Genomic DNA, 22,925 nt, shown 5'->3' with positions numbered 1-22,925 from the left:
CCTGAAGGCTCCCTCCCTGCCCCTCCTGTTTTTTAAATCTCCTGCTCTGACCCTGTTTGGGGCTTTCATAGAAGTTGTGAGGGGGGGGTTGTCTGAGGTGGGGGATGAATAGAAGGGTGGGCCAACTAGGGCTTGGATGGGTGGAAGGCTCAGAGGAGACCACGGGGAGTCTTTGAAGCTGAGTTCGGTTGCATGCTCTCCTTCTTCAAAGGCAGGAGCTGGTAGGACTTGGGGGCTGTTGCAGAAGACAGGCTCTGAGCTTTCTGAAGGTGGGGGTTGAGGAGGATCATGTGAGCCGAGCAAGAGGCTACCTCTAGTCTGGGCTATTTGAAGCCCCGAGTGAAAATAGGTGATCATAACCTTCCTAGATAGGGGTGCTCATGACAGGGAAGGCATTCTAGAAAGTATCCTCCTCTAGCCAGCAAGTGGAAAGGAGGGCATCAGGGTAGAAAGCAGGCGACAGCCAGCATCCAGAGGAAGCTCTAAGGCGCAGTGAGGGGAGAGTGACCCTCTGACGCCCTGTAGACCCACTGTCCACAGTCTGAGCCTGCTTCCACCTGATGTGCTGCCAGGCCCTGCCCCTGACACAGAAGCCACTACCCATGTCTGGGTTCCTGTACTCCCCATCCTGGGCAATTTATTTACTTCATAACTCCCCACTGGCATAGCGCCTCCTCAAAGGGATCATGTTGTCAAGGGTTCTGGGACACTGCATTCTTCAGCAGCGCTTCCCAAACTGTTCCTTGGAGCACCTGTGCCTCAGAAATGATTAACATACCCAAGATTTCACAGCAACCAAGTCTGGGAAACACTGCACACTCCATCTCCCTTTTGGCGATACTGACGGCCACTGACACGTTAGGACCGACAAGTCATGCAGCAAAGGAACCGGTTTCCCCAACCTTCTTTTACGTGGGATCTTCTTTTCCAGTACCACGGTAGAAATCCAAGTGGCCCCAGAACTCAGGGTCGGGGGACAACCTGGCAATGATGCTGGGTGGGTCTTTTCCCTCTAGGACCTAGATTGGATGGAGACCTGGAGGGGGCATGAGGAGGGAGACTGCCAACCTGCTGCATTCCTTTAACACCCGATGTGGGCAGTCTCCATCCAAGCAAGGTCTTGCTGGGGAGTGGAGCCAAAGGTGTATCTCTTATGGGCATGAGATCTTTCGTAGAGAGAGAATTTTCTACTGGAGACTGCTTCCCTTCCCTACCCACTGTTCCCCCTGTCTCTGTGAGCTGGCTCAGGGCCTGGGCTTGAACTTTGTGCATAGACTCCCCTGTGAGACATTTCCAAAGTGTATTTAGATAGTAAGTGACTATCTCTAGGGATAGCCAAGGCTACCATCTCCTCTAGGCCCATAGTGACAGCCCAGCTTCTCATCTCTTTTTCTTCTCTGTGCCTGAGTCTCAGATGGAGCACCAAGGTCAAGACCTAACTCTCAGGGACATGAGAAGCAGCTCCCCTGAGAAAAGTTGACCCTTAGGGAAGAACGCCCCCATAATGCCGGCCCTCTGTCCGTGCTTCTTCTCACCCAAGCATGGCACAGGCCAGACTCTCCTCCTCGACCCTTACTGTAGCAGCATTCCTGTCACCCGTACATGACTCCCTTCCGGAATGACTCAGTGGCCTGGGAGCTACCTCTCTGTCTCTCTCAGCACCAGTCCCTGCCGCTTTGGGATCCCAGGAAGCTAACAAGCTGTCCGTAGTTTCTGAAACCTCCAGGCCATGAACTACAGGAGTCCAGGGTTCTGCCACCTACTCTACCCTATACCCCTACACAGAAATCCCAACGTCCTTTATGCTGTTAGCCTGTCAGCTGACGAAAAGTCACCCGGAAGGAGGGGTGGTGGGCTAGGGTGATGGTCCCTTCTAAACCCAGCAGCTCCACCTTAGGGACAGGAGCACAAGAAACCTTCCCAGTTGGCCAGACCAAGTTTATACTGTGGGCCCAAGGCTGGGCAGGTCCCATTGGCTCCACTGACAGAAGAGCAAACTCTCTCCACATAGTCCCCAGAACAGAGGATCTTGATGACCCCTGGTGATATCCTCTCTGGCATCAGAGACCAGGCTACCTCCCTTTATCCGGAAGCCTCACCTAACCGGTCCCAATCACCCCATTTGTCTCAGTTTCTTGGAAACCCTGTATTCCAGCCTCACCAGAGGAAGAAGCCAGGGGACATGTTAGGCCACTGAAGAGAAGATGGAAGAGGGAGAAAAGCCAGTCTTCTCCTTTGATGGGAAACTGAGGCCAGAGAGAGACAGGGCCAGCTACCAGCAGCAGGTGCTTTCCAACACTTCTGACACTGAACTAGCACCTTCCCCTCCCCCAGGGTGCCCCTTGCCCCATCCAGGTCTTGTCTCCCACCCCCATCCCCATCCCAACCCCGCCTCTCTCATGGTCTTTCTCTCTCCACCAGCTTCCTAGGCACGAGGCTCTCCTGTCTGCCTGCCCGCAGCTTGTCTCCTTCCTGTGCGGCTTCCCCCGGCTAGCCTTCCAGTGCACGTGTGTGTGCGTATGAGTGTGCACCTACATGCGTGTGTGAGTGCGGGGGTGCCTGGCCCAGGCTGCAGTGGCCATCCCCCCTCCTGCCTTTCTTCCTCTGCAGGAGCAGACCCTCGAGGCCCTACCCTCTGTGTGCCCCCAGGGGCCCCACGTCCCTTCTGGTCCCTTCTGCCCCTGCAGGACTTGCTGTTCTGGTCTCTTCTTGTATCTTCCTGTTTTCTCCCCTCTCTCTCTCTGCCCCTCCAGCGACCTAGACAGAGACTTTTGGAATAACAATGAAAGCACAGTGCAGCAGAAATGGAGTTCCTATCCTCCCAAGGAGTTTATTCTAAACATTTCACCCTACGCCCCTTATGGCGACCCTCGACTGTCCCTCAAGTGAGTGACTTTACCTGGTTTGATCATATGTACTGAGTATCCGCGCACGCCCCACCCATCCTTCCCGCCCCCTCACTTCCTCTCCTGCTCCTGTCCCTCCACTTTCCCCTCCTTCACCCCATGGGCAGGCTGGCCATGGAGACGAGCAACCCCTCCTGCCCCCCTCGCCTGCCTGTCCCTCTCCTGTCACCTCCCCCAGGGCCAGCCATGCAGGAGAGCCCCCTTCGCAGCCACGCCTGGTCCCCAGCCACGCCCCCTGGCTCCCCACCCTCTGTGCAGTCAGGATGGGGTTGCCCGTTTTGGTCCCTCCCTCTCGGTTGTGGCTCGCTTTTTCCTCCCCGCTGTGTGCTGCGGCCGTGGCTGCTGGTGGTCGGTGGTCGGTGGTCGGTGGTTCGTGGCGGTGGTGGCGGTGATGGTGGCGGTGGTGGTGATGAACTCTGACTAACACGGCTTTCTCTCTCTCCCTGCCTGGGGGCCTCCTGGCCTGGACAGCCCGCTCTTCCTCCGTCGTTAACCCTTCGTTGTCCTGTGGGATAGAGTTGGAGGTGGCTGCCCTCCCCCAACCCCCACCGCTCCTGCCCTAGGCGGTGGGGAGGGGCCCCCCTCCATTGTCGTGGTGCGTTGTTCTCTGACCCCAGCCCGCCCGGTCCCCTCTCTCCTCTGCAGGCTCCACTGTTAACCCATTTGCAGTGCTGATGTCTCTCTTTCTCTCTGTCTGTCTCTTGTCCGTCTGTTTCTCTCCTCTCTCACTGTCTCTTTCTTCCTTTTATCTGTCGATGTTTTTCCTCCTCTTCCCCCCTCCCACCCCCATGTGTGGCCTGCCCTCTCTCCCCCACCGCCACCCCCGGTGCTCCTCTGGCCTGGCTGCCTCCTACACGCCTCCAGTGGCACCCTCCTGTCAGGCGCCAAAGTGGCCACTGCGGCGGCGGGGCTGGCGGTGGAGCGGGAAGGCCGGCTGGGGGAGAAGCCGGCGCCGGTGCCACCACCCGGAGAGGACGCCTTGAGAAGCGGCGGGGCTGCCCCCAACGAGCCGGGCAGCAGTGGCAAGGCGGGGAGAGGCCGCTGGCGGATGGTGCAGAGCCACCTGGCCGCAGGGAAGCTCAACTTGTCCAAGTGAGTGATGGCGCCCCATGGCTGCCAGAGCCATGAGCTCAGGCCTGCCCCACCAGGGCGGCCAGCGGGACCCCGGCATGCCCGCTGCTGCCCCCAGAGGTGCCGTCCTCGGCCCCTGGCTCATTCCATCCCTTCACAAGACTCTTTCATTGTCCTCGCCATCAGGCACAACCAGCTCAGCCATATGCTCTCACATTCAGGCCTCTGGCAGCCTCCCATTAATGTCTTCCTTTGCCAGTGACCAGGTCATTCCATTCTCTGTCCCCAGAGCAGCTTCACTCCAGTCCTTGGGCCATCCCATCCTCTTTGACTGGCCACCCCATCTCAGCCATCAGGTCATCCCTCCATGGGCAGCAGGCCCTTGGTGGTCCCACTGTGGGACCATTCCTGGGGAGCAGGCCCATCTCTGCCTGTATTTTTATCACTCCTCAGCCTGTGGGCCTCTCCTCTTTTGGCCAGCTGATGGCTCTAGACCCCACCTTGGGCCATTCCATTTTGAATGATTTCATCTGCTTGTCCCAGCCTTGCTTGTCCCATGACACCATCTGCCACAGGATTTCATCTATGAGCAGCCACCAGGCTGCCACAAATGTTCATCTCATTTCAGCCATCCCCACGGGCTGGCCCTGTCTTGGTCAGTGAGCTATCCCACTGATAGGAGATCTTGAGGGTTGAGATTGTTGAGCCCCAGCAAGCAGCCCCTTTCAAATGTCAGAGGGTAGTGAGAAGAGCCTGTCCCTTTTTAATGACTTCCTGGCCTTGCCGAGCAGTTGTGGATGGTTGACACAGCATCTGTCTTCCCACTAAGGCTGCCTTCTTCTCCTCTTGACTTTCAGAACTTCCCGTCTCCCACAGTAGAGCCCTTCCAATTCCCAGGTCCTCTGAACTACAAGCACCTCACAAATTTGGCAGTGGGTTCCACTTTGAGCTGCTGACACTGTCTCATTTCCAGTCGTGAAGGAGCCTCCCCTCAGAAGGCCAGCAGCCTTGATCCTTCTTAGTGTTGGGATATTCAGCTCAAGTCAAGGCCCTCCTGGCTTTCTTCAGAAGACCCCCACACACATACACACATCGAACCACGGAGGACTACTAGGCTGAGGACACATTTGCTCGTTGCCTTGAGTGGACACAAGTCCATTCCCTCCTGATATATGATCTCAGGAATGTCTCTAGAGATGGATGTTTCACACCCCATCTGAGAACCACATCCCCCTGCCCTCCAGGCTGCCCCAGCCAAGCTCAGGGTTGACTGGGCTTCCTTGGCATTCGCTCACTGGCTTCAGGCCTGGAGGATCCAGTTTTAGTTTCCTGTGACTGAAAGGTTGTAAATTGGACTAATTTTGGATGTGATAGGAAACAGAAATGAGGTCGGCAAGGAAACAGAGAAGATGGTGTGCACCCCTCCCCCAGCTGGCTGCCCCCATTGAGCTGTGGGCCTACCAAGGCTGGACAGACCTAGGCCTGCCCTGGGGAGAGCCCTGATTCCAGCCCACATCAGGCCAGGCTGCTACCTGCCTAGAACCCCCAATTACAGCCATGTTTTGCTTTCTTCTCTCATTCTGTCTCTCTCTCTCTCTCTCTCTCTCTCTCTCTCTCTCTCTCTCTCTCTCTCTCTCTCTCTCTCTCTCTCTCTGCCAAGCCCACAGGGGCCACCTAACTATTGTCTTTTGGTTCCCAGAGTAAGTTCAGGGGTGAGCATGGCTGAGGTCTGGCTGCTGTGGTGAACGTGGCTCCCAAGGGTCCTGAGGCCTCCTTCTACTACTCCCAAGATGTACTTGGCTATCCTGTGGCCCTGAGCAGGGATAGACCAACTCTCTCACTAAAGGGCCAAGTGACAGCTAGGAAATACGCGGGCTTTGCAAGTCAAGGCCACATCTTTCACACTGCTCAGCCTCAAGTGGAATGTAAACAAATGCCAGCAGCTGGGTTCCAGTAAAACTTTATTTATAAAAGGAGGCAGTGGGCTAAATTCAGCTTATAGGTCATAGTTGACTGCCCCTAATTCCAGACAGCTGGATAGGGAAAGGAAGAAAAGGCTGTAACCTCAGACTCAGGGAGAAGGAACTTTACTTGGAATTGTTCAACACAGTGTCTGGTTTGACTCCCTGCCACTTGAGTGACAGTTTGCCTCCAGTCTTGTCATAGGAATTGTTAAATCTTTGGCCAGAGCACAAAACAGGCAGAAACACAAAACCTTAAGCTGAAACACAAACCCCTGCCCTTGAGCCCTGGCATGGTAGCAGTTAGTGGCACAGCCCTGACCTCAGCTCCAAAGCAGGCCGGTGAAGGGCTGTTTTGCACCCTCTGTCTACAGCTGAGAAGCTAAGAGGTATAAAACCTCACCGAAAGCTGCCCGTTAGTAATGGCAGAAGTGAGCTTTGAACCCAGGTCTCTCACAGCCAGACCATTTTCTTGTCTGTCCTTGCCCTGCTTTGCCAAGCGCATTTAGAGATGCTGGTGGGCTATTGTACTGACCTCCTCTTATATGTGAAGAAGCAAGATCCCCCACTGCCAGTCAGAACTAGGGTGGGTGCAGACTGCTGGTTCCGGGACTCCCCACTCCTGTCTGCTCTTTCCTTGGTCCCCACTTTTGAGTGGGAATCATTGCCTAGGCACCAGGGCAGGATACCCTAGGAAGAAGTCAGAGATCTGCCCCAGAACTGAATCCCAAAGCTGTGCTGGCCACCAGGCAGGCTTCTGTGTGAGTCTGCCTTCTCTCATCCTCTGACAGCCTGAAGAACGGCTGCCCTGCCTCCCCAGCCATTATCAGGCCAGCTCTGTGCTGGCCTGGATTTCTTTCTGTCTCAGGACAGTAGTACCCAGAACACAGAGGCGTATGTTACTAGTGTCCCCTAGTGAGATGGCAGAGGGGTGGCGGCAGCTCTCTGTCCCTCCCACTCCAACATGATAGGCAGTCATAGGGCCCTGGGGACCTGCCTTCACCACGCAGCTGCCACAGCTCTTGCGGCCCACTCAGACCTGCAAAGAGGTTGGTCCAGACAGAGGTACTGGGGAACCAGCGAGCTAAGTCCAGAGGTGGGGGGGGGGACCAGCCTGGGGACCTCGGGGTGGGTTAGGCGGTGGCAGCGACTGCAGCAGTGACAACTCCGATGGAGGCCTGGCGAGGTCCAGCCGAGCGAGCCCTGCACTGGGGCCTCCCAGCCCTGGCCCTCGGCTTCTTTCTCTTGCACTGTGATCCCTTCACCTGCTTCTCCTTTCTCTCCTCTCCTCCACCTGCCCCAAGTTTCGAGGACTCCACCCTGTCCACGGCCACTACCCTTGAGTCTATCCCCAGCTCCGCGGGAGAGCCGAAATGCCAGCGACCCCGCACACTGATGCGGCAGCAGAGCCTGCAGCAGCCGCTGAGCCAGAACCAGAGGGGCCGGCAGCCCAGCCAGCCCACCACCAGCCAGAGCCTGGGCCAGCTGCAGGCCCATGCGGCCTCGGCACCGGGCTCCAACCCCCGGGCCTATGGCCGGGGTCAGGCTCGGCAGGGCACCTCGGCCGGCTCCAAGTACCGGGCAGCTGGGGGCCGCAGCCGCTCCAACCCAGGCAGCTGGGACCACGTGGTGGGGCAGATTCGAAACCGAGGCTTGGACATGAAATCCTTCCTGTAAGTCCTCCCCTTGAGCGGGCCGGCTCCCCACCTCCCCAACCCAGCCTTTCCCCCACAAGTCTCCTTGGGAACAGAGGAAGCAAGACACTCTTGTTCCATGTTCCTCTGTGTGGGAACACACATTCCCACAGTGTGTCTGGCAGGTTTAGGGGTCCCCCTCCCCAGCCTTTTGTGACCTATAGCTGGAGCCCCACCATGAAAGGATTTGTATCAGAGCCCCTAGAACTCTGCAGACCCTCTCACTGTTCCCGAGGCTTGAGAAGAGAAGCCCTGCCCTCTGAGGGTTAGTGAGAACACATAATTAAGTGCTCTGCGGGTCCTGAGATCTGACCCCCCCATCAGTCCCCAGCTACTCTTGTCACGGTGCCAGCCTTGCCTCACTGCCCTTTCCTCCACCTCTCCCCAACCCGTCCCTGTCACTAAATCTCCAGAGCCCTGCAGTCCTTCCTCCAGTGTCCCTCCTGTCTGTAACCAGACTCTACTGCTCTTTCTGCCCGTGCATCCTCCCCCGTGACCTCCCCGTCCAACCATCCCTGACCTCAGCCCTATCACAATGACCCTCCCCTGAGGACAAACCTGAGCCACTCCCCCAGAGCTGCCAAGTGTGGTATTTCAAGGACCCGGGTTGGAGAAGCAACACCATGCTAGCCAGCATCTGACCCTAGCTGCTTCCCTGACCTCATGCTCACAGGGATGGTCACATTAGGAGCTGAGAGCTGTGGGCCTATGGGCCTTGTTCCAGCCCGGTCTTCCCTGGGAGACCTCTTAGGTATAGAATGGCACCATTAAACTGGGAGGAAGAGGAGAAGCCCAAGCTGAGGCCAAGCCCACTGGAGAGATACAGGGCTTCCAGAAGGCAAGCAAGTTCCTCAAAGCATGTTACATCTCCATCTGAGAGCCCAGCCAGAGCCTCCAGCTCAGACAAGAGCCACCTCCAACAGAACTAGGTACCCACACTTGCTTGCAAGAGGCCTGTACCACGACCTACTGTCCATTCTGCCCAAGGCTGCCCCTGGGAAATCAGGGAAGCCTGTCTACCTGCCTTCTGGGAAGGCAGTCAAGTGCTGCACCAGAGATGTCCAGTAAGGCCTCCTGTCTTGGCAATGGATTGTTCTGGGATGGGTGTTGTGGTCACGGAATAGGAGATGAAGAAATTCAGTTCTGCTGTGGCACGAACAGAACTGAGGGGCAGCTGGGCCCCACCTGCCCTTAGAGGGAGGGTGCCCACCCTCTTCCTGTTCTTCCTGCAATTGCTTAGGCTGAGGCCAGATATCAACTCTTCCGGCCCACTATCTTCCTAAACAACTAGAATTCTGATGGGCGTGACTTAAATGCCAGCATCCTGGGGCATGGCTCAGATGCCAGCATCACATACCCACGCTCCTGCCCCCACAGCAGCTCTCATACTCCCTTACCTGCTGGCCACCTCCAAGCTCAGCACAGCCACTACTGCTCCCTCACAATAAGGGCTTGCGTACTCGGTCTGTAAAGGCCCGATACTTTGCAGGGTACATTCAGTCTCTGCCACATGAGGCTTTCTTTTTTCCCCTTAGTGTTTCTAGATTACAGAAACGGTTCCTAGTTTGTGGACTGCCCAGAACCATTGGCAGGCTGAGGTATGCCGACCCCTGCCTTGCAGCTTAGAGGCTGTGTTGCCGAGGATCTTTCACCCCAGATACAGAGGCCCCAGAGTCCACTTGTGAGGGCTCTCCTGGCCTTGCAGGAACCTGTCCTCCCCTCACACCGAGGTGCCTCCATCCCACTTGCTAGGTGCAACCCCATCCAGCCAGACCAGTTTGTCTCCCCCAAGTCCAGCTCAGCTCCTCATCCTTGCCCTCCTGGCCTGCGAAGCTGCCGAGAATGACAATCTGGGTGTTTATGCAGAGGAGCAGCTCGGTGTTAAAGAAGACCAAAAGCAGTATCTGAAAAAATGTATTAACTGGGGAAAAAAAGGAACACGTGTTTTCATTGGGTTCGCCTTCCCCCAGCTCAACTAGCTCCTGAACAACCAAATGGAATTTTACCAACTCAGACATTAGCAATAGTCAGGAACAAAAGAAGCCAGGATCCGGCCTGAGGGAAGGGGAGAGTCGAGCCCCTAAAGTTAGATGCCAGCATAAGTGTCAGCTTGGTGTGGCTCTGTGTCCAGGACAAAGACTTGGAAAAAGAAGGACACCTCGACATCTAGCTTCCTCCCCTCTCTCAGACCCTGGTGGCGTCTCCCATTTTCACAACTCTTATGTCCTCATACCTCACCCCAGATGCTATGTCTGGTCAGAGGTCCCACTTTGACAGTCTCCCTGGGGAGTAATCACAGAAGCTCTTGCTTTCTGTCAGTGCCTGAAGTGTAGATTCCTGACCTAAGATCCACCCCCTTCTGGAACATTCTGCCAGTCTCCCTGTGTTTCCCTTGGCCCGTCTTGAGGCGTGGTTTCATGCTTGCCCTGCCTGAGAATCCTTTAACTCTTTGTTCTGATGAGCTCTACAGAGGTCCCCTCAAGCTCTACAAAGCCTCTGCAAACTCATAGACTTTGATGGCTTTGAGGGAGAACAGCCACCAGCAAAACTCCACACAGAGGTTCTCTGAGGAGGCCTCCACTCTCGAGGTGTGTGGCCTCAGACCTTGTCCTGCTGCCCACACACCCTCTCCAAGTCGCTCTCATCCTATTGGTGCCTGCCCACCACTCTGCTTTGGCCACCTTCTCTCAGAGCCGTGTCTCACTGCAGGCACAGACTCCCCGCAGCCCTGCCAAAGCATGCCCACACCTTGCCAAGTTTCTGGACTTTCTCTCCACCTTTGCTCCCCGATGCCTTCTGAACTGCTCCTCCGTGGAAAGGCCTCCGCTGAACAGGTCCTGGAGGCATCTGGTCACCTCTGATTCCCTGGGGAAGTAGACAAGAGAGAAGTCCCACTCTGCCTGGGATCCTAGAAGGGACAGAACTGGAATTCTCCTATGATGGGCTGTAAATCTGGAAGCCTAGAAGCTGCATAGCTGGTTTCAAGGACCCCGAGATCTGTGAAGGGCATCCCTGAGCACAGTGTACTATGTCCATTGGATGTCAGATTATTCTACAGTGCTTCGCCTGTGTCCCAAACCTCCCTGAACATGCCCTGTACAAAATATTCAGAGAGTCTCTTCCCCCTCTCCCAGGGAACAGATAATCAGAGTGATGCATCTGGGGATACCATGTCCCAGGGCCTCTGCTCCACTCTCCAGCCTGTGTGTTCCCTGGGTACTATCCCAGATACCTAAGTCCTCTCCTCAGGCCTGTGCCTAGCACCTTTCCCATGTCACCTCAGAGACTGCAGCTCTTGGCCCACAGCCAGCTGGACCTCCCCTCTGCTCCCCCTCAGTTCTCCAACCACTTACAGTTCTGAAGCTTGGTTTCTTTTCTCCAGGACCAGTTTCTTACGCTTTTTCTCTTCTCTCTCTCTGTTTCTGTCTCTCTCCTCCCCTCACCCTTGCCCTGTCCACGGGGCTGCCTCCTTTCACCCTGGCTGGTGGGCTGCCCATCCTGGGCAGGGAAGGCCGGATGGTGGTGCTATCCCTGGTATTAGGGCTTTCGGAACAGGATGACTTTGCCAATATCCCTGACCTGCAAAACCCAGGAACCCAGCAGAACCAGAACGCTCAGGGGGACAAGAGGTACGAGCACGGGCGAGGCCTGCGGCGGCGGCGGCAGAGAAGGAGGCACGGAGAGGCCACCTGCCTCAGCCGGCCCCAACTGCTGGACTGGACGAGGTGGTGGTGTCTTCAGCCGATGCTGGAGTGGGAGGAGAAGCCCTCCAGCTGGTGTTCTGTCCCCTGACCACGTCAGTGGTGTCCCTTGGGTCACTGAAGGGACCATCCTGGGACCATTCTGGATCAAGCCTGTTCCCCAGCATGCTTGTCCTGGCCTGGAGCAAGCCCAGCCTCCTGGGCCCCATCTCCCTGCTTGCCTCCCTCTGCTGCCCCTCCATCTTTCATCTCTGCCCCCTCCCCAACCCAGAAATCCCTGTTTCTCTGGTGGTTGCTGTGTGAGGAGGGGATGTTGGGGGAATGGCGTAAGCCCGTTCTTCCTCATCCCCACCACCTCAACCTCCCTCTGGCCTGCAGGGCCTGTTCTGCTACTCAGCCATGGAAGAGGAGCCCCTGGCGGGGAGGGTCTGGGATGAGGAACAATGGGAGAGGCCTGGTGACCAGAAGGGACCAGAAGGGTGGCCCCTGAGCACAACCTCCAGAAATGGAAAGTGGGGCCAGCCGTTCACAGCGAGGGCAGGGTCTGGCTCTGCCAGGCTCCCTGTTGCCTTCCTCAGGGCCCTGTGAAGACCAGGAGTAGCCAGGTGGCTGCAGTACAGGCTGTACCTCCTAGCCTTCGCCACCTGGGATTCAGGGAAGCATCTCCTGCTGTCCTCGGTGTCAAGGAGTGGGTGGACACTGCTCATAGGTAAAGGGAGGGTGGAAGGTTGCAGGGTTTATTAGCACTCCCAAAGATGGAGTCCTTATCTACTTGTTCCCTTGACCTGGCCTTCGGCTGGGCTCACAGCTGCTTGTGCTCAGTTCTGCTTCCCAGGAGTCCAAAGGCCTATGGTAGGGCCTGTGGGCCAGCATTGGTGTAGCCAGAGCCTCACTCTGTGACCTCAGACAAGTCGGAGACCCTGTCTAGGCTTCTGCCCCAGCCTCTGTCAAATGAAAGACTGAACACACAAAGCTTCTAATGAGGAAATGGGCCCAAGGGCCAGGGCACTTGTCAGATCCTGTGAGCTGGGCTGAGATCAGGTTTAGACTGGTAACCCTGATGCTCATTAGAGGCTGCTAGGGACAGGAAGGGACCGCCCCGGGCTGCTGCCAGGGGCTTGTAGCTTAGGGAAGCAGGGTAGGGTGTTTGTGACAGCTAACTGGCTATCATCTCACAGTGGCTTCTGGAGACCAGCCCTCTCTTTCCTTCCCGCCCTGAATCCACGTTGCATGTCTAGTGGGTCGGACGTCTCTAGCGAGTCGGAGGGGAGGATGAGAACTGTCCTTTCGCTTGGTGGCACAGCTGGTGTCAGTTCCTGAGCCCATGTATGTGAAGTGGAGATTGAGGGAGTAGCAGAGTCTGCCACCCCTTACCTACTTGGGTCTGGCAGGAGCCACAGGCTCTCCAAGATGGGCTCCAGGCTGGCAGAGGGCCTGGAGGAGAAGGGTGGGACCAGGGGCTACAGGATACAGGGCGGGGCTGGAGCCCTCTGAAAGCCTGCCAAGAACCCAGGCCCTCTCTCTGCCAGGAAGGGTTGGGGGAGAAGGTGTGAAGCGTGAGGGAGCAGATGCAGGCTGGAAACGAGATTTCACATCACCCATGTGTTAATTAACCGGCCCCATTTTCACCCCACAGCCTATTTATACCTCCTTGCCACTCAGGTCTCCATATTTTAGTACAGCTATCCCTTCTGATCATGACATCAGCTTGTCCTCCGCCTGCCTGGGAAAGGTGGGTTTGGAGGTGGAGGCCTGCCGTGGGCCCTCCCCACCATCCAGCCCCACTTTCCGAGTGGACACATGCCATCCCCACCTATTCATGCCCTCCCACATTTGAAACTCATTTCTCACAGCTCTTGGGGTGTCTCCAAATGGTGGGCAGCTTCAAGGACCTGCTGACTCAGGTGATTCCTCCCTAGCAGGTGCCCCTATCCCATAGCTTGGCATAGGCTGTAGCACCTTAGGGACCTACCCTTTGACCTTTGGGCCTTACAGCCGCCGGCTGGCTCATCTGTCCCTTCCTCGAAAGCATGCCTTTTCCACCCCAGCCGACGCCTTGCCCAGGTCCTTGGCTGCTGCTGGAGGAAATGCTCACCCCCCCCCTTGGCCTGTTAAGCCACAGAGTCCCATGAGACAGAACAGGGAGGCTAAGCCACTCCAGGACCCAGGCAAAGAATATGGGTATCCAGCAAGCTACAAGGAGTGTGAGGGACAGTCTGCCTCCAACCCACCCAACATTTCTTGGTGCCCCTGAAGGCTCCCTTCCAGGATCCCCAAGCCCTGGGCCTAAGCGTATGCCTCGGGTACTCTTGAGTGAGGAGTGGGGTAGGGGGCGGAGACCCTTGCTGTGTCGTCCCACTCATCTCCCACACCAGCCATGCGTGCTCACAGCCATCCAGCATTTCACCTTTGCTCCTTGGGATCCAAATGGTTTCCACCGTGGCCCCACCCCCACCCCGAGTGGGGGGCAGAGCGGACCAGGCCACCCCCATTGCTCGCCTCCTCCGAAGCCACCATGTTTCTTCCGCCTCTGTGTGTCCCCCGCCTCCTCTCTGCCTCTCCTGTCGGCCGCCACGCTCCTCCTTGTGCCCTTGTCCACCCAGCAGTCTTCTCCACCCGTCTGACTAACCTTTCTTAGCCTCTCTCTCTGTCTCTGTCTCTCTCTCTCTCTCCTTCCTCCATCTGCTCCTCACAGGGGTGTCCCTGGGCCAGCGACCAGCCCCTGGACCTCTCCCTCTGCCTGTCTCTCCCTCTGCCTGTCTCTCTGTCCTGTGACCTCCGACAGCTTCAGGGGTGCTGACCATCTTTTCCCAGGCTGCTTTGCAGCTATGCTGACGCTGTGGTGTGGCCAAAATAACTCCGACTTTCTCATACCTTCAGCAGTCAATCTCACGCTCTCTCCTCTCCTGCTCTATTTTTAACCTGACTTTACCTCTCCAGCTATTTCAGTCTCCTCTTCCTCCCCGTGCCTGTCTGTATGAGCACATGTCCATGTGCGTGTGTGCGATGTTGGGGGGAGGGCTCGTGTGCACGGGTGTGTCCGAACCTCTAGGGTGTTCAGGGAGAGGGCGGGCAGTGGGCAGACATGCCATGCTGTGTTACGGAGCAAGGCCAGGGTCTCATAGCAGGTGGATGTAACACCCGATGACCTGCTGTCCCTGCCTTTCCTGCTTCTGGTTTGTTCCAATTCACACGCACACTTTCGCATGGCTGGGTCTCCCCTTTGAGGGAATCTTAAGTGTGCTTCCAACTGTGTGTGTCACCACAGAGACCCCTGCTACCCTGCCTGCTGCCCGGGCTGTCTTCTCCCTGTTGCTCTAGGTGTCTGTTGGGCTTGTGTGAATTTTTGTGTGTGTGTGTCTGTGCGTCTGTGTGTGCACGCCCTGCTGTTGGGTCCTGGTGTCTTCCCCCAGGGCCTGGCATATTCCAAGCATGTCTGTATCTGCCTACTGTGGCCGCCCGTGTATTTCAAGCTGGTCTGTGTCGGGGGATGTGGCTTGTATCCAGCCTCTGTGCTCTCAAAGCTGTTTAATTTTAGCCTGCCCCAAGCTCTATGCCATCTCTTCCTTACTGCCTGTCCCCACCTCTTCCTCCTCATGAGACATTCCAGTCTGGTCCCTGGGCAGAGTCTTAGTTGTCCCTTCCTAAGTCCCAGCTGAATGGAGCCTGGGTTCATTATCTGGCTGTTAAACCAGAGATCCCAGCTCTCTGGACCAGTATGGCATTGGGCGTGGCCATGGTTGCCTGCTAGGTGGCAGCCTGTCTTTCTCTGACTCGGGGTAAGAGTCTTATTAAGTATGTGAGTGGGGAACACGGTGGGGACCAGGGCACATGAGGCCATCACAGGCCCTGCCCAAAGATGGCTATTCAATATGAATGGGTGTGGCACTTTTTTGTGTCATGTTTGAAACAGAACCTAGGGTCTTGATTAATGTTGCATAAGCAAGCCCTTTACCAGTGAGCTACATCTTCAGCCTATAAAAGAGCTTGCATTAAATCAGAATTAAATGTCCATGCTTGGGTCCGGAGTGATAGCTCAGTCAGTAAAAGACTTGCCACACAAGCACAGGCCTTGAGCCCTTAGAACCTATGGTAAAAAGAAAAGCAGAGCGTGGTGGATCTGCAACCACTGTGCTGGAGAGGTGAAGCCAGGCAGGTTCCTGAGGTTCACTGGCTAGCCAATGAGAGCCTGTGTCTGAAACAAGAGAGATAGCACCGAAGAATGACCATCAAGGCCACCACACACATGCACATACATGTGCATGTACATATACACATACAAACACACACACAGTTAGTACTCCTTCACGCTGGTCACACGGTAAATGTAGATTCCAAGCACATAGCTGGCACTGCACGAGACAGCAAAAGACGTCTGTGGAAGCAGACACTGCCAGACAGAGCCATGTGGACAGTGGTCTCAGCCTCACCTTGGCTCTGCTAAGGCTGAGCAAACACAGGTGGAGCTCTGGGAGAGAGGCTGTGGAGTGTTTGCAGAGGGTAATGACGTGGAGAGACACCTGGCCAGGCCACCTGGCGCCTCCTCCTTCCCAGACTGAGAAGACGTCTGCAGAACAGGGGTGCTCAGAGAATAGCCATGTAAGCCAGAGAACAGGGTGGGGGACGGAGGGGGTGGCAGAAACGATGAAGGCCCCTCTTAAACAGCTCCCACAGGACATCTCAGCCAGTCACTTAAGGAAGAGGCTCAGGGAGGATGAGCGCTGAATGCGGGTCTTCAGGGAAAACCAGGCTGTGAACCGGGGCTTCACTCCTGCTGGCCCACAGGAGGTGACAGGGGCTGAGTTCTCAGAGAAGATCCTGTGGCCACCCAGGCCCATGGAGTCCAGCCCAGCCCCACCTGCCAGCCATACTCATTGACCTCTCCCCACCCCACCCCCAACCTCCAGGTTGCCTGCAGGAGGGAAGGCTGTGAATACAGCCCCAGTGCCTGGCCAGACGCCTCACGATGAGTCTGACCGCAGAACGGAGCCCCGTTCCTCTGTCTCGGACCTTGTCAACTCCCTCACCAGCGAGATGCTCATGGTGAGAAGGGCTGGGGATGGGCTGTGGGGGGACCAGAAGTAGGCGACTTAGTCAGAGAGACTTAGATACTCAGTCCCAGCATAATGGCTCCTCAGTGTTTGCTGACTGAATGAGGCCTGGTTTCTTTTCCCCGCTCTTTCATCAAAATGCCTCTCCATGCTTCAGTTCCCTCTTTTGTCTTCCTTTGATCTTTTTCTGCTGAGGAAAAGCCTAAGAAACCTACTCATAAAGATGTTTTTATGTCCTGAGAGAAGAGGCTATCCAGCAGTGACCTTTGAGGCAGGTGTCCCTTCCCTCCAATGGCGTTCCCTTGAGTAGAGATGTAAAGTGGGCTCCCAGGGGTGACTGTTCCATAGCCCACCAGTGATCTCAGTCGCTCCTTGTTCCTGACAGGCCTATGATCCCCATCTAGGTTGCTGACCAAAGCTGGGGCCGCAGTTCTCATGATACCCCCTGGTGGCAACAGTATGTCACAGTTACTTGTACTTTCCAGAGAGATGCTGGGTTAATCTCCAGAGGGAGGCCCATGGACAGGCATAGCAAGCTAGCAGACAAGAACCAGTTAAGGGTCTGGTGGGCCAGAAGTTCCCCGAAGGCTCAGAGAGGGTTGTGGTGGGAACCCAGCACCCTCTCTTCCTACTGGACATAAGGGGTCTCCTTGGCTCCCTCCCTGTGGAGGCAGGATTCTAGCCACTCCTAACCGCCCAGACCTATAGTTTCCTGCCAGCTTGACCTGTCTCAAGTAGCAATATGCACACAGAGTCACACAAGTCACCTGGGTAAGGATTCAGGTTTCCAGGCATCAGGCCTGAGGTGGAGCCCAAGTCTGCATTTCTCTTGGCCTGGCCCTTTTTGAGTTCCTATCTCCAACTTTGTATTGACTGGCTATCTTCTGCTCTGGGCAGCCCATTACCACAGACCACCCTGCCTGCTTGCACAGCCCCTTAATTAGTGCTATTTCCTGGTAGTCAGGTTCCCAGAAGGGGCAGCCCTTTCCCAGCCAGCTGGCTGGCCCCTTGCTGCCCTCAGGGAGAGGCTGGCAGACTCAAGCAGCGGAAGGAAGTACAGGCCGGTCTCCCTCTCATGTACTCCACAGATGCCCAGGGGTGGGAGAGCGAGGCTAATTGCCCAACCCTCTGCCAGTTCGAGGTCATTGATATTAACAGTGACAGTAAAAAAATAAGCAGGACAGAGTGTGTCCTGTGACCTCACCCCATGGTGTTCTGCAGTCCCCAAGCTGCAGAAGCTGAGGGCCAGGAAGGAGTCAGATTCCTAGAGATGACGAACCCATCCCCACTGGGGAACGTGGGACCTGGCACAGGCTGACTTGATGTCTTTTAGGGCTTACTTCTGGACAGAGGTTTGGGGCAGAGGAGGGGAAACTTAGGCAGCCTGGTTGCTATGGAAATGGCTTGTTCACTAGGAATCAGGGCTGGGCCTTGAGAAAGCTGAGCAAGTGGCTATAGAGGCTCTGCCCCTTTCAAACGAAAGTCCACCTAGACAGCCCAGGCTCCCCCCAAGAGTGGCGGGAACTACACCTCAGTGGCCTAAGACTTCTCCATAATATGAGAGGGAAGTGGTGTGCAGGTGGTCTTGGCTGGCTCTGCCTGCTTGTGCCATGTACCCATTCACCCTCCTGGTTCCATGGTCCCCAACCTGCAGGTTCAGGGGAAGAGGAGGATTGCTATAAGCTGAGGGAAAATGGGGATGGAGGTCTCTACATGGAAAGCCACGTGGGGGGCTGGGATAGAGCCTGTGGGCAGTAGTATCAGCTAGGGGGTAAACAGGAGCATCAGCAATGGACTAGGGGTGTAGCTCAGTTGGTAGAGTGCCTGCTTAATGTGCATGAAGCACTGTTGGATTCCCTAACACCTAATAAACTAGGTTTGGTGGCACATGTCCCAGAAGTCAGGTGGATCAGAGGCTCAAGGCCAACTTTTCAACATAGAGAATTAGAGGCCAGCCTGGGCTATATGAACCCCAGTCTCACAGAGATACAAATAATAAATAAATAAATAAATAAATAAATAAATAAATAAACAGTGCAATTTGCTATTCCCCCCTTGGCCACTGGGTGGAGCCAGAGGCCAGATTCAAACTATGGTCCAAGTTAGGGAGCCAGGCACCCACTGTTGCTGGCCACAAACCTGGTTTCAAGTTCTGACTGGCCAGTCAATCATAGGACCTTGAGGTGAGTGACCTAATATCTCTGTGCTCCAAGCCAAACTTTGAACATACTAGAGCCCGCCTTAAGATATAGGAAGGCACAGAAGATGCCGAGGGTGTGGCCTACGGCAGGTGGCTGGTAAGCTGCAGTATTTGCCATCATCGATCTAACTTGGACACTCTGCTCAGTGCAGGCGTGTCTTTGCTTCAGTGTCTGCAGGGAGGGCCTTACACTGACTTGGGGTCTGGGCGGGCTTTGGTAGAAAGAGTGGCGCTTGAAGTCAGAGAGGGTCCTGACTGCTATGCGAGCTTGGACATGTGATTTAACCTCCTTGAGCCAGTCTCCTCAGCAAGAGGCAGGTGACAGCTGCCTGGTTCGGCAGTAAGAAGGTGATGTGTCTTTGCCATGGTAGGTGCCTCTGTCTGCCTTATGTCATCTGTGATACTCTGTGTTGAGAAGCTGGGGTTGCCACTCCAGGAAGCAGGAGGGACCCAAGGATTTTCTGAGGTAGTGTGGGGAAAAAGCAAGTGCCTACCATTTTGTCCCATCTGCAATTTCCTGGGACCTACTCTTGACTCCCATCTATTGCCAGAGGAGATGTGGACTCAAAGACACCCAGGCCAGGAAGGCCCCTGACCCCAAGGCCCTCCATCATTCCTAGTGAGCGGTACCCCAACTGGCAGATCCCAACTGCTCTCTCCCAACTGCCACTCCTGTGTTGAGATGAAAATGTGGCACCCGGTCCCTCCTTATGACTATCCGCTACTGTCCATGCCTATCCAAGCTTCTATCCTGAGGAGTGGAGACTGGGAACGGCCATAGCTTGGAGGTACAACCTCAGTGCCCAGGGACCCCAGCCTGGTTCAGTCAGACTCCCTGGGGACAGCCTGGCCAACCTCTCATCTTATCTCCCAAATGCCATCTTGTAAACTGCATCATCCACAGTCCCCGGAGAGCCTCCTTTGTAAGAGCTGGGATGCCTCCCAGGAGGCCATGGGGCTGGAAAAGGAGGGGAGGGAGGCCAGGACAGCTCAGGGTAGCTCTTAGAGCTGAGCAGACTTGTGGCTTCAAGGGGAGGTGGGAATGTGGGTCTCCTGCTCACAGCTCTGCTCACAGGATGATGCAGAATCATCCTGGCCCTGTTCCCTTCCCTTTCTGGTTAAGTCAGGGCTCTCAGAGCCTGGACATCCTCTACTGGCCATGAATGGGATAGGCCACCACCCCAGCCAGTCATGCTGTGACCACAAGAAGTCGGCTTGTCATGCTGTTGTGGACCCTGCCGTGCTGCCTGGGAGCCGTGTGGAGACAGAATCCCCAGCAACCTGCCATCTTTTCCCACTGCAGCTCTCCCCGGGCTCCGAGGAGGATGAGGCCCATGAGGGCTGCAGCCGAGAAAACCTGGGCCGCATCCAGTTCAGCGTTGGCTACAACTTCCAGGAGTCCACACTCACCGTGAAGGTCATGAAGGCCCAGGAGCTGCCAGCCAAGGATTTCAGTGGCACCAGTGACCCCTTCGTCAAGATCTACCTGCTACCCGACAAGAAGCACAAACTGGAGACCAAGGTGAAGCGGAAGAACCTGAACCCACACTGGAACGAGACCTTCCTCTTTGAAGGTGAGGCTGGTGCCACGCCCAGCATGCCTCTTGCCCCCCACACACACACGCTGAATCCATCCCACTCTGGCTACAGGCAAGAAACATGAACAAATGCATGCGTGCAAGTGCACACACATGCATATACAATGCATGAACATACTAATTTCATGCACACACATGCCCGGATTACCCAATGCATTTTGCTTCTAGCTGAGACTGGCCCCAGGAGATGAGAGAAGTCAGTGTACCAGCCATAGGCTGAAGAGGGAGACTGTACAGCTGGAACCCCAGCCACAGGCTGGAGAGGGAGACTGCACAGCTGGAATCCCAGCCACAGGCTGGAGAGGGAGACTGCACAGCTGGAATCCCAGCCACAGGCTGGAGAGGGAGACTGCACAGCTGGAATCCCAGCCACAGGCTGGAGAGGGAGACTGTACAGCTGGAATCCCAGCCACAGGCTGGAGAGGGAGACTGTACAGCTGGAATCCCAGCCACAGGCTGGAGAGGGAGACTGTACAGCTAGAATCCCAGCCACAGGCTGGAGAGGGAGACTGCACAGCTGGAATCCCAGCCACAGGCTGGAGAGGGAGACTGTACAGCTGGAACCCCAGCCACAGGCTGGAGAGGGAGACTGTACAGCTGGAACCCCAGCCACAGGCTGGAGAGGGAGACTGTACAGCTAGAATCCCAGCTTGTGCATTGCTCTGGAGCAACCATGTGAAGGGCCTTTATGCATCTAGTGGAAGTGCCAGAACCTGGGACTCTTCTTCATCCTCATCTTCATCTCCATCAGCCCCTTGCTCTAGGCTGTCTGAGCTGGAATCTCAGCTCTCTCACTTACTAGCTGTGTGGCATTAAGCAATATCCTAACCCGTCTGGTCCTGGGTATCTTTAGCTATAAAAGAGAAATAATGACAATTGAACAAATTAGTAACTTTTCCAAGCATCTAGAGCAGGCCCTGACATCCAGAAGATGCCAATATTGACCTGCTGAAAATGTGGTCTGTTGCTGGCATTTGATCCCTCCCCACCATGGGAGGTGAGGTGAGCAAGATCTCAGAGCCATTCCCTCTGGCTCCAAGAGTCATTGAACTGAATGTGCCCTTGCTCCCAAAGCCATTTCTATCTCTTGTGTCTGAGGACACGGGGTGGGCAGTGAGGGAGCTGTTCCTTTCCCAGGCCTGAGGTGGCAGGTCCTACCACGGGAAGCCTTAACTCTTTCGCCATAACCTGTCTCCACCAGGGGAAATCACCCCCTATAGGATTACAATCGCTTTGAAGTGCCCTGCCCTTCCGGTCCCAGGGACTCTTCCCCATCTGGGTCCAAGCCCATCAGCGTCTGAGCTTCTCATGACTTGACAATGTAGTAAGTGCGTCTGTGTTTCTAGGCCCCTCCTCCCCAGGTCAGCATGGGCACCAGGTTAGAGATGGCACAGCCAACCAGAGGCTTGGCTTCTGGTGGCATGTATAGCTAGCACATGGGTGAGACTTAAGGGCAAAGCCCCAATCCTCAAGTCCCTCACACAAGCATTTGCTCATCACCAAATTTCAGCTGGATCCTGGGAGTTCAGAAAAGAATGAGGCATTGCTACAGCTGTCTAGTCACTCCAGTCTCACGGAGGACAAAGCTGTGCAGATAATTAAGTCATGTTCTGGGGGAACCCTGTATGCTTTCCCCTTGGTGTGCAGAGAAAAACATCCCTCAAAACCAGCCATTCAAGACAGGTTCTGATGGGTTAGTTTTTTGCCATATGGGAAAGACTATCTCACACCACCTCCAGGCTGTCCTCCAGGCTGTCCTGCACCCACCCTAGGTCCCCTGTGCCTCACAGAGCTCACACCTGCCCCTCTCCCTTCCCCCTTTCATTTTGGCCACTCCATTAGGCCAGCTCACTAGCATTTCTTCATCCACCCAATTATTTATTATCTCTGTCCTCTGTGTGTGTGTGTGTGTGTGCGCGCGCGCGCGTGCATGTATAGAAGTTAAATGTCAATACTTAGTGTCTTCTTCAATGCTTCTGACCATTTTTTAGAAAATATTTGATGTGTGTTTATTGTGTACATGAGCAAAAACCCTGCAAGAACAGAGCTTGCTCTCAGCTGCTGAGCCATCTCTCCAGTTTTGAGACAGCGTCTCTCACTGAACCCAGGGCTTCCCGATTTGCTGGAGGAGCTGGACAGCAAGCCCCAGGGATCCGCCTGTCTCCACCAAACCCGCAGTTTCCCCAGGGCTAGGGTTCCAGTACCCACCATCACCCCACATGGGTGCTGGGGGTCCAGACTCGGGCCCTTACACTTGCGCGGTAGGGCTTTACTCACTGGCTCATCTCCCCAGCCTCCATTATTTATTCTCTTGACAAATATTTATCGGGGCCAGCGAAGTGGCCCGGTGGGTAAGGGGCGTGGTGCCAAGGGGCGTGGTGCCAAGCCTAACGACCTCTGTTTGATTCTCAGGATCCACAAGGTGGAAAGACAGAACCGATCCCTGCCAAGTTCTCCTCTGACATCCACACTCACACTGAGGCACATGCGTAACCATATGTCACATGAGCATGTGCACACACATGTAAACACATTTACACATGCACAGACATAAATGTAATTTTAAAATATCAAGTGCCTATCCTGGCCTGATAGGCAAGCCGTAAGATAATGGAGGAGACAGATGGATAAATCTGTTTGGGCTTACCCTAGAGCCAAGAAAGGAGAGTGATGGAGTGTGTTACAGGGCAGCCCGCCCATCTGTGATACCAGGAGGGAGAACCTAAATGTAAAAGTTGAGAAC

The 22,925-nt window shown here is 55.5% G+C and overlaps 1 protein-coding gene across 7 annotated transcripts in view; it reads left to right on the top strand.

The window, feature by feature from the left end:
• Nucleotides 1-22,925, top strand: part of Syt7 (synaptotagmin 7) — a 58,445-nt gene that overhangs the window by 27,624 nt on the left and 7,896 nt on the right. For 2 of the 7 annotated variants that reach the window (XM_040747795.1, XM_040747791.1), the window contains exons 4-9: nucleotides 2,754-2,885; nucleotides 3,771-3,998; nucleotides 7,243-7,611; nucleotides 11,139-11,261; nucleotides 16,241-16,376; nucleotides 19,888-20,158. In XM_040747795.1, coding sequence (XP_040603729.1) covers nucleotides 2,754-2,885; nucleotides 3,771-3,998; nucleotides 7,243-7,611; nucleotides 11,139-11,261; nucleotides 16,241-16,376; nucleotides 19,888-20,158 — 1,259 coding nt within the window. The remainder of the gene's footprint in view (nucleotides 1-2,753; nucleotides 2,886-3,770; nucleotides 3,999-7,242; nucleotides 7,612-11,138; nucleotides 11,262-16,240; nucleotides 16,377-19,887; nucleotides 20,159-22,925) is intronic. The other 5 variants (XM_040747799.1, XM_040747805.1, XM_040747815.1 and 2 more) reach the window with 5 other exon arrangements.

This window comes from Mesocricetus auratus, unplaced genomic scaffold, assembly GCF_017639785.1.
Source record: "Mesocricetus auratus isolate SY011 unplaced genomic scaffold, BCM_Maur_2.0 Super-Scaffold_4256, whole genome shotgun sequence".
Taxonomy (NCBI): Eukaryota; Metazoa; Chordata; class Mammalia; order Rodentia; family Cricetidae; genus Mesocricetus; species Mesocricetus auratus.
This window is presented reverse-complemented; position numbering and strand designations above follow the sequence as displayed.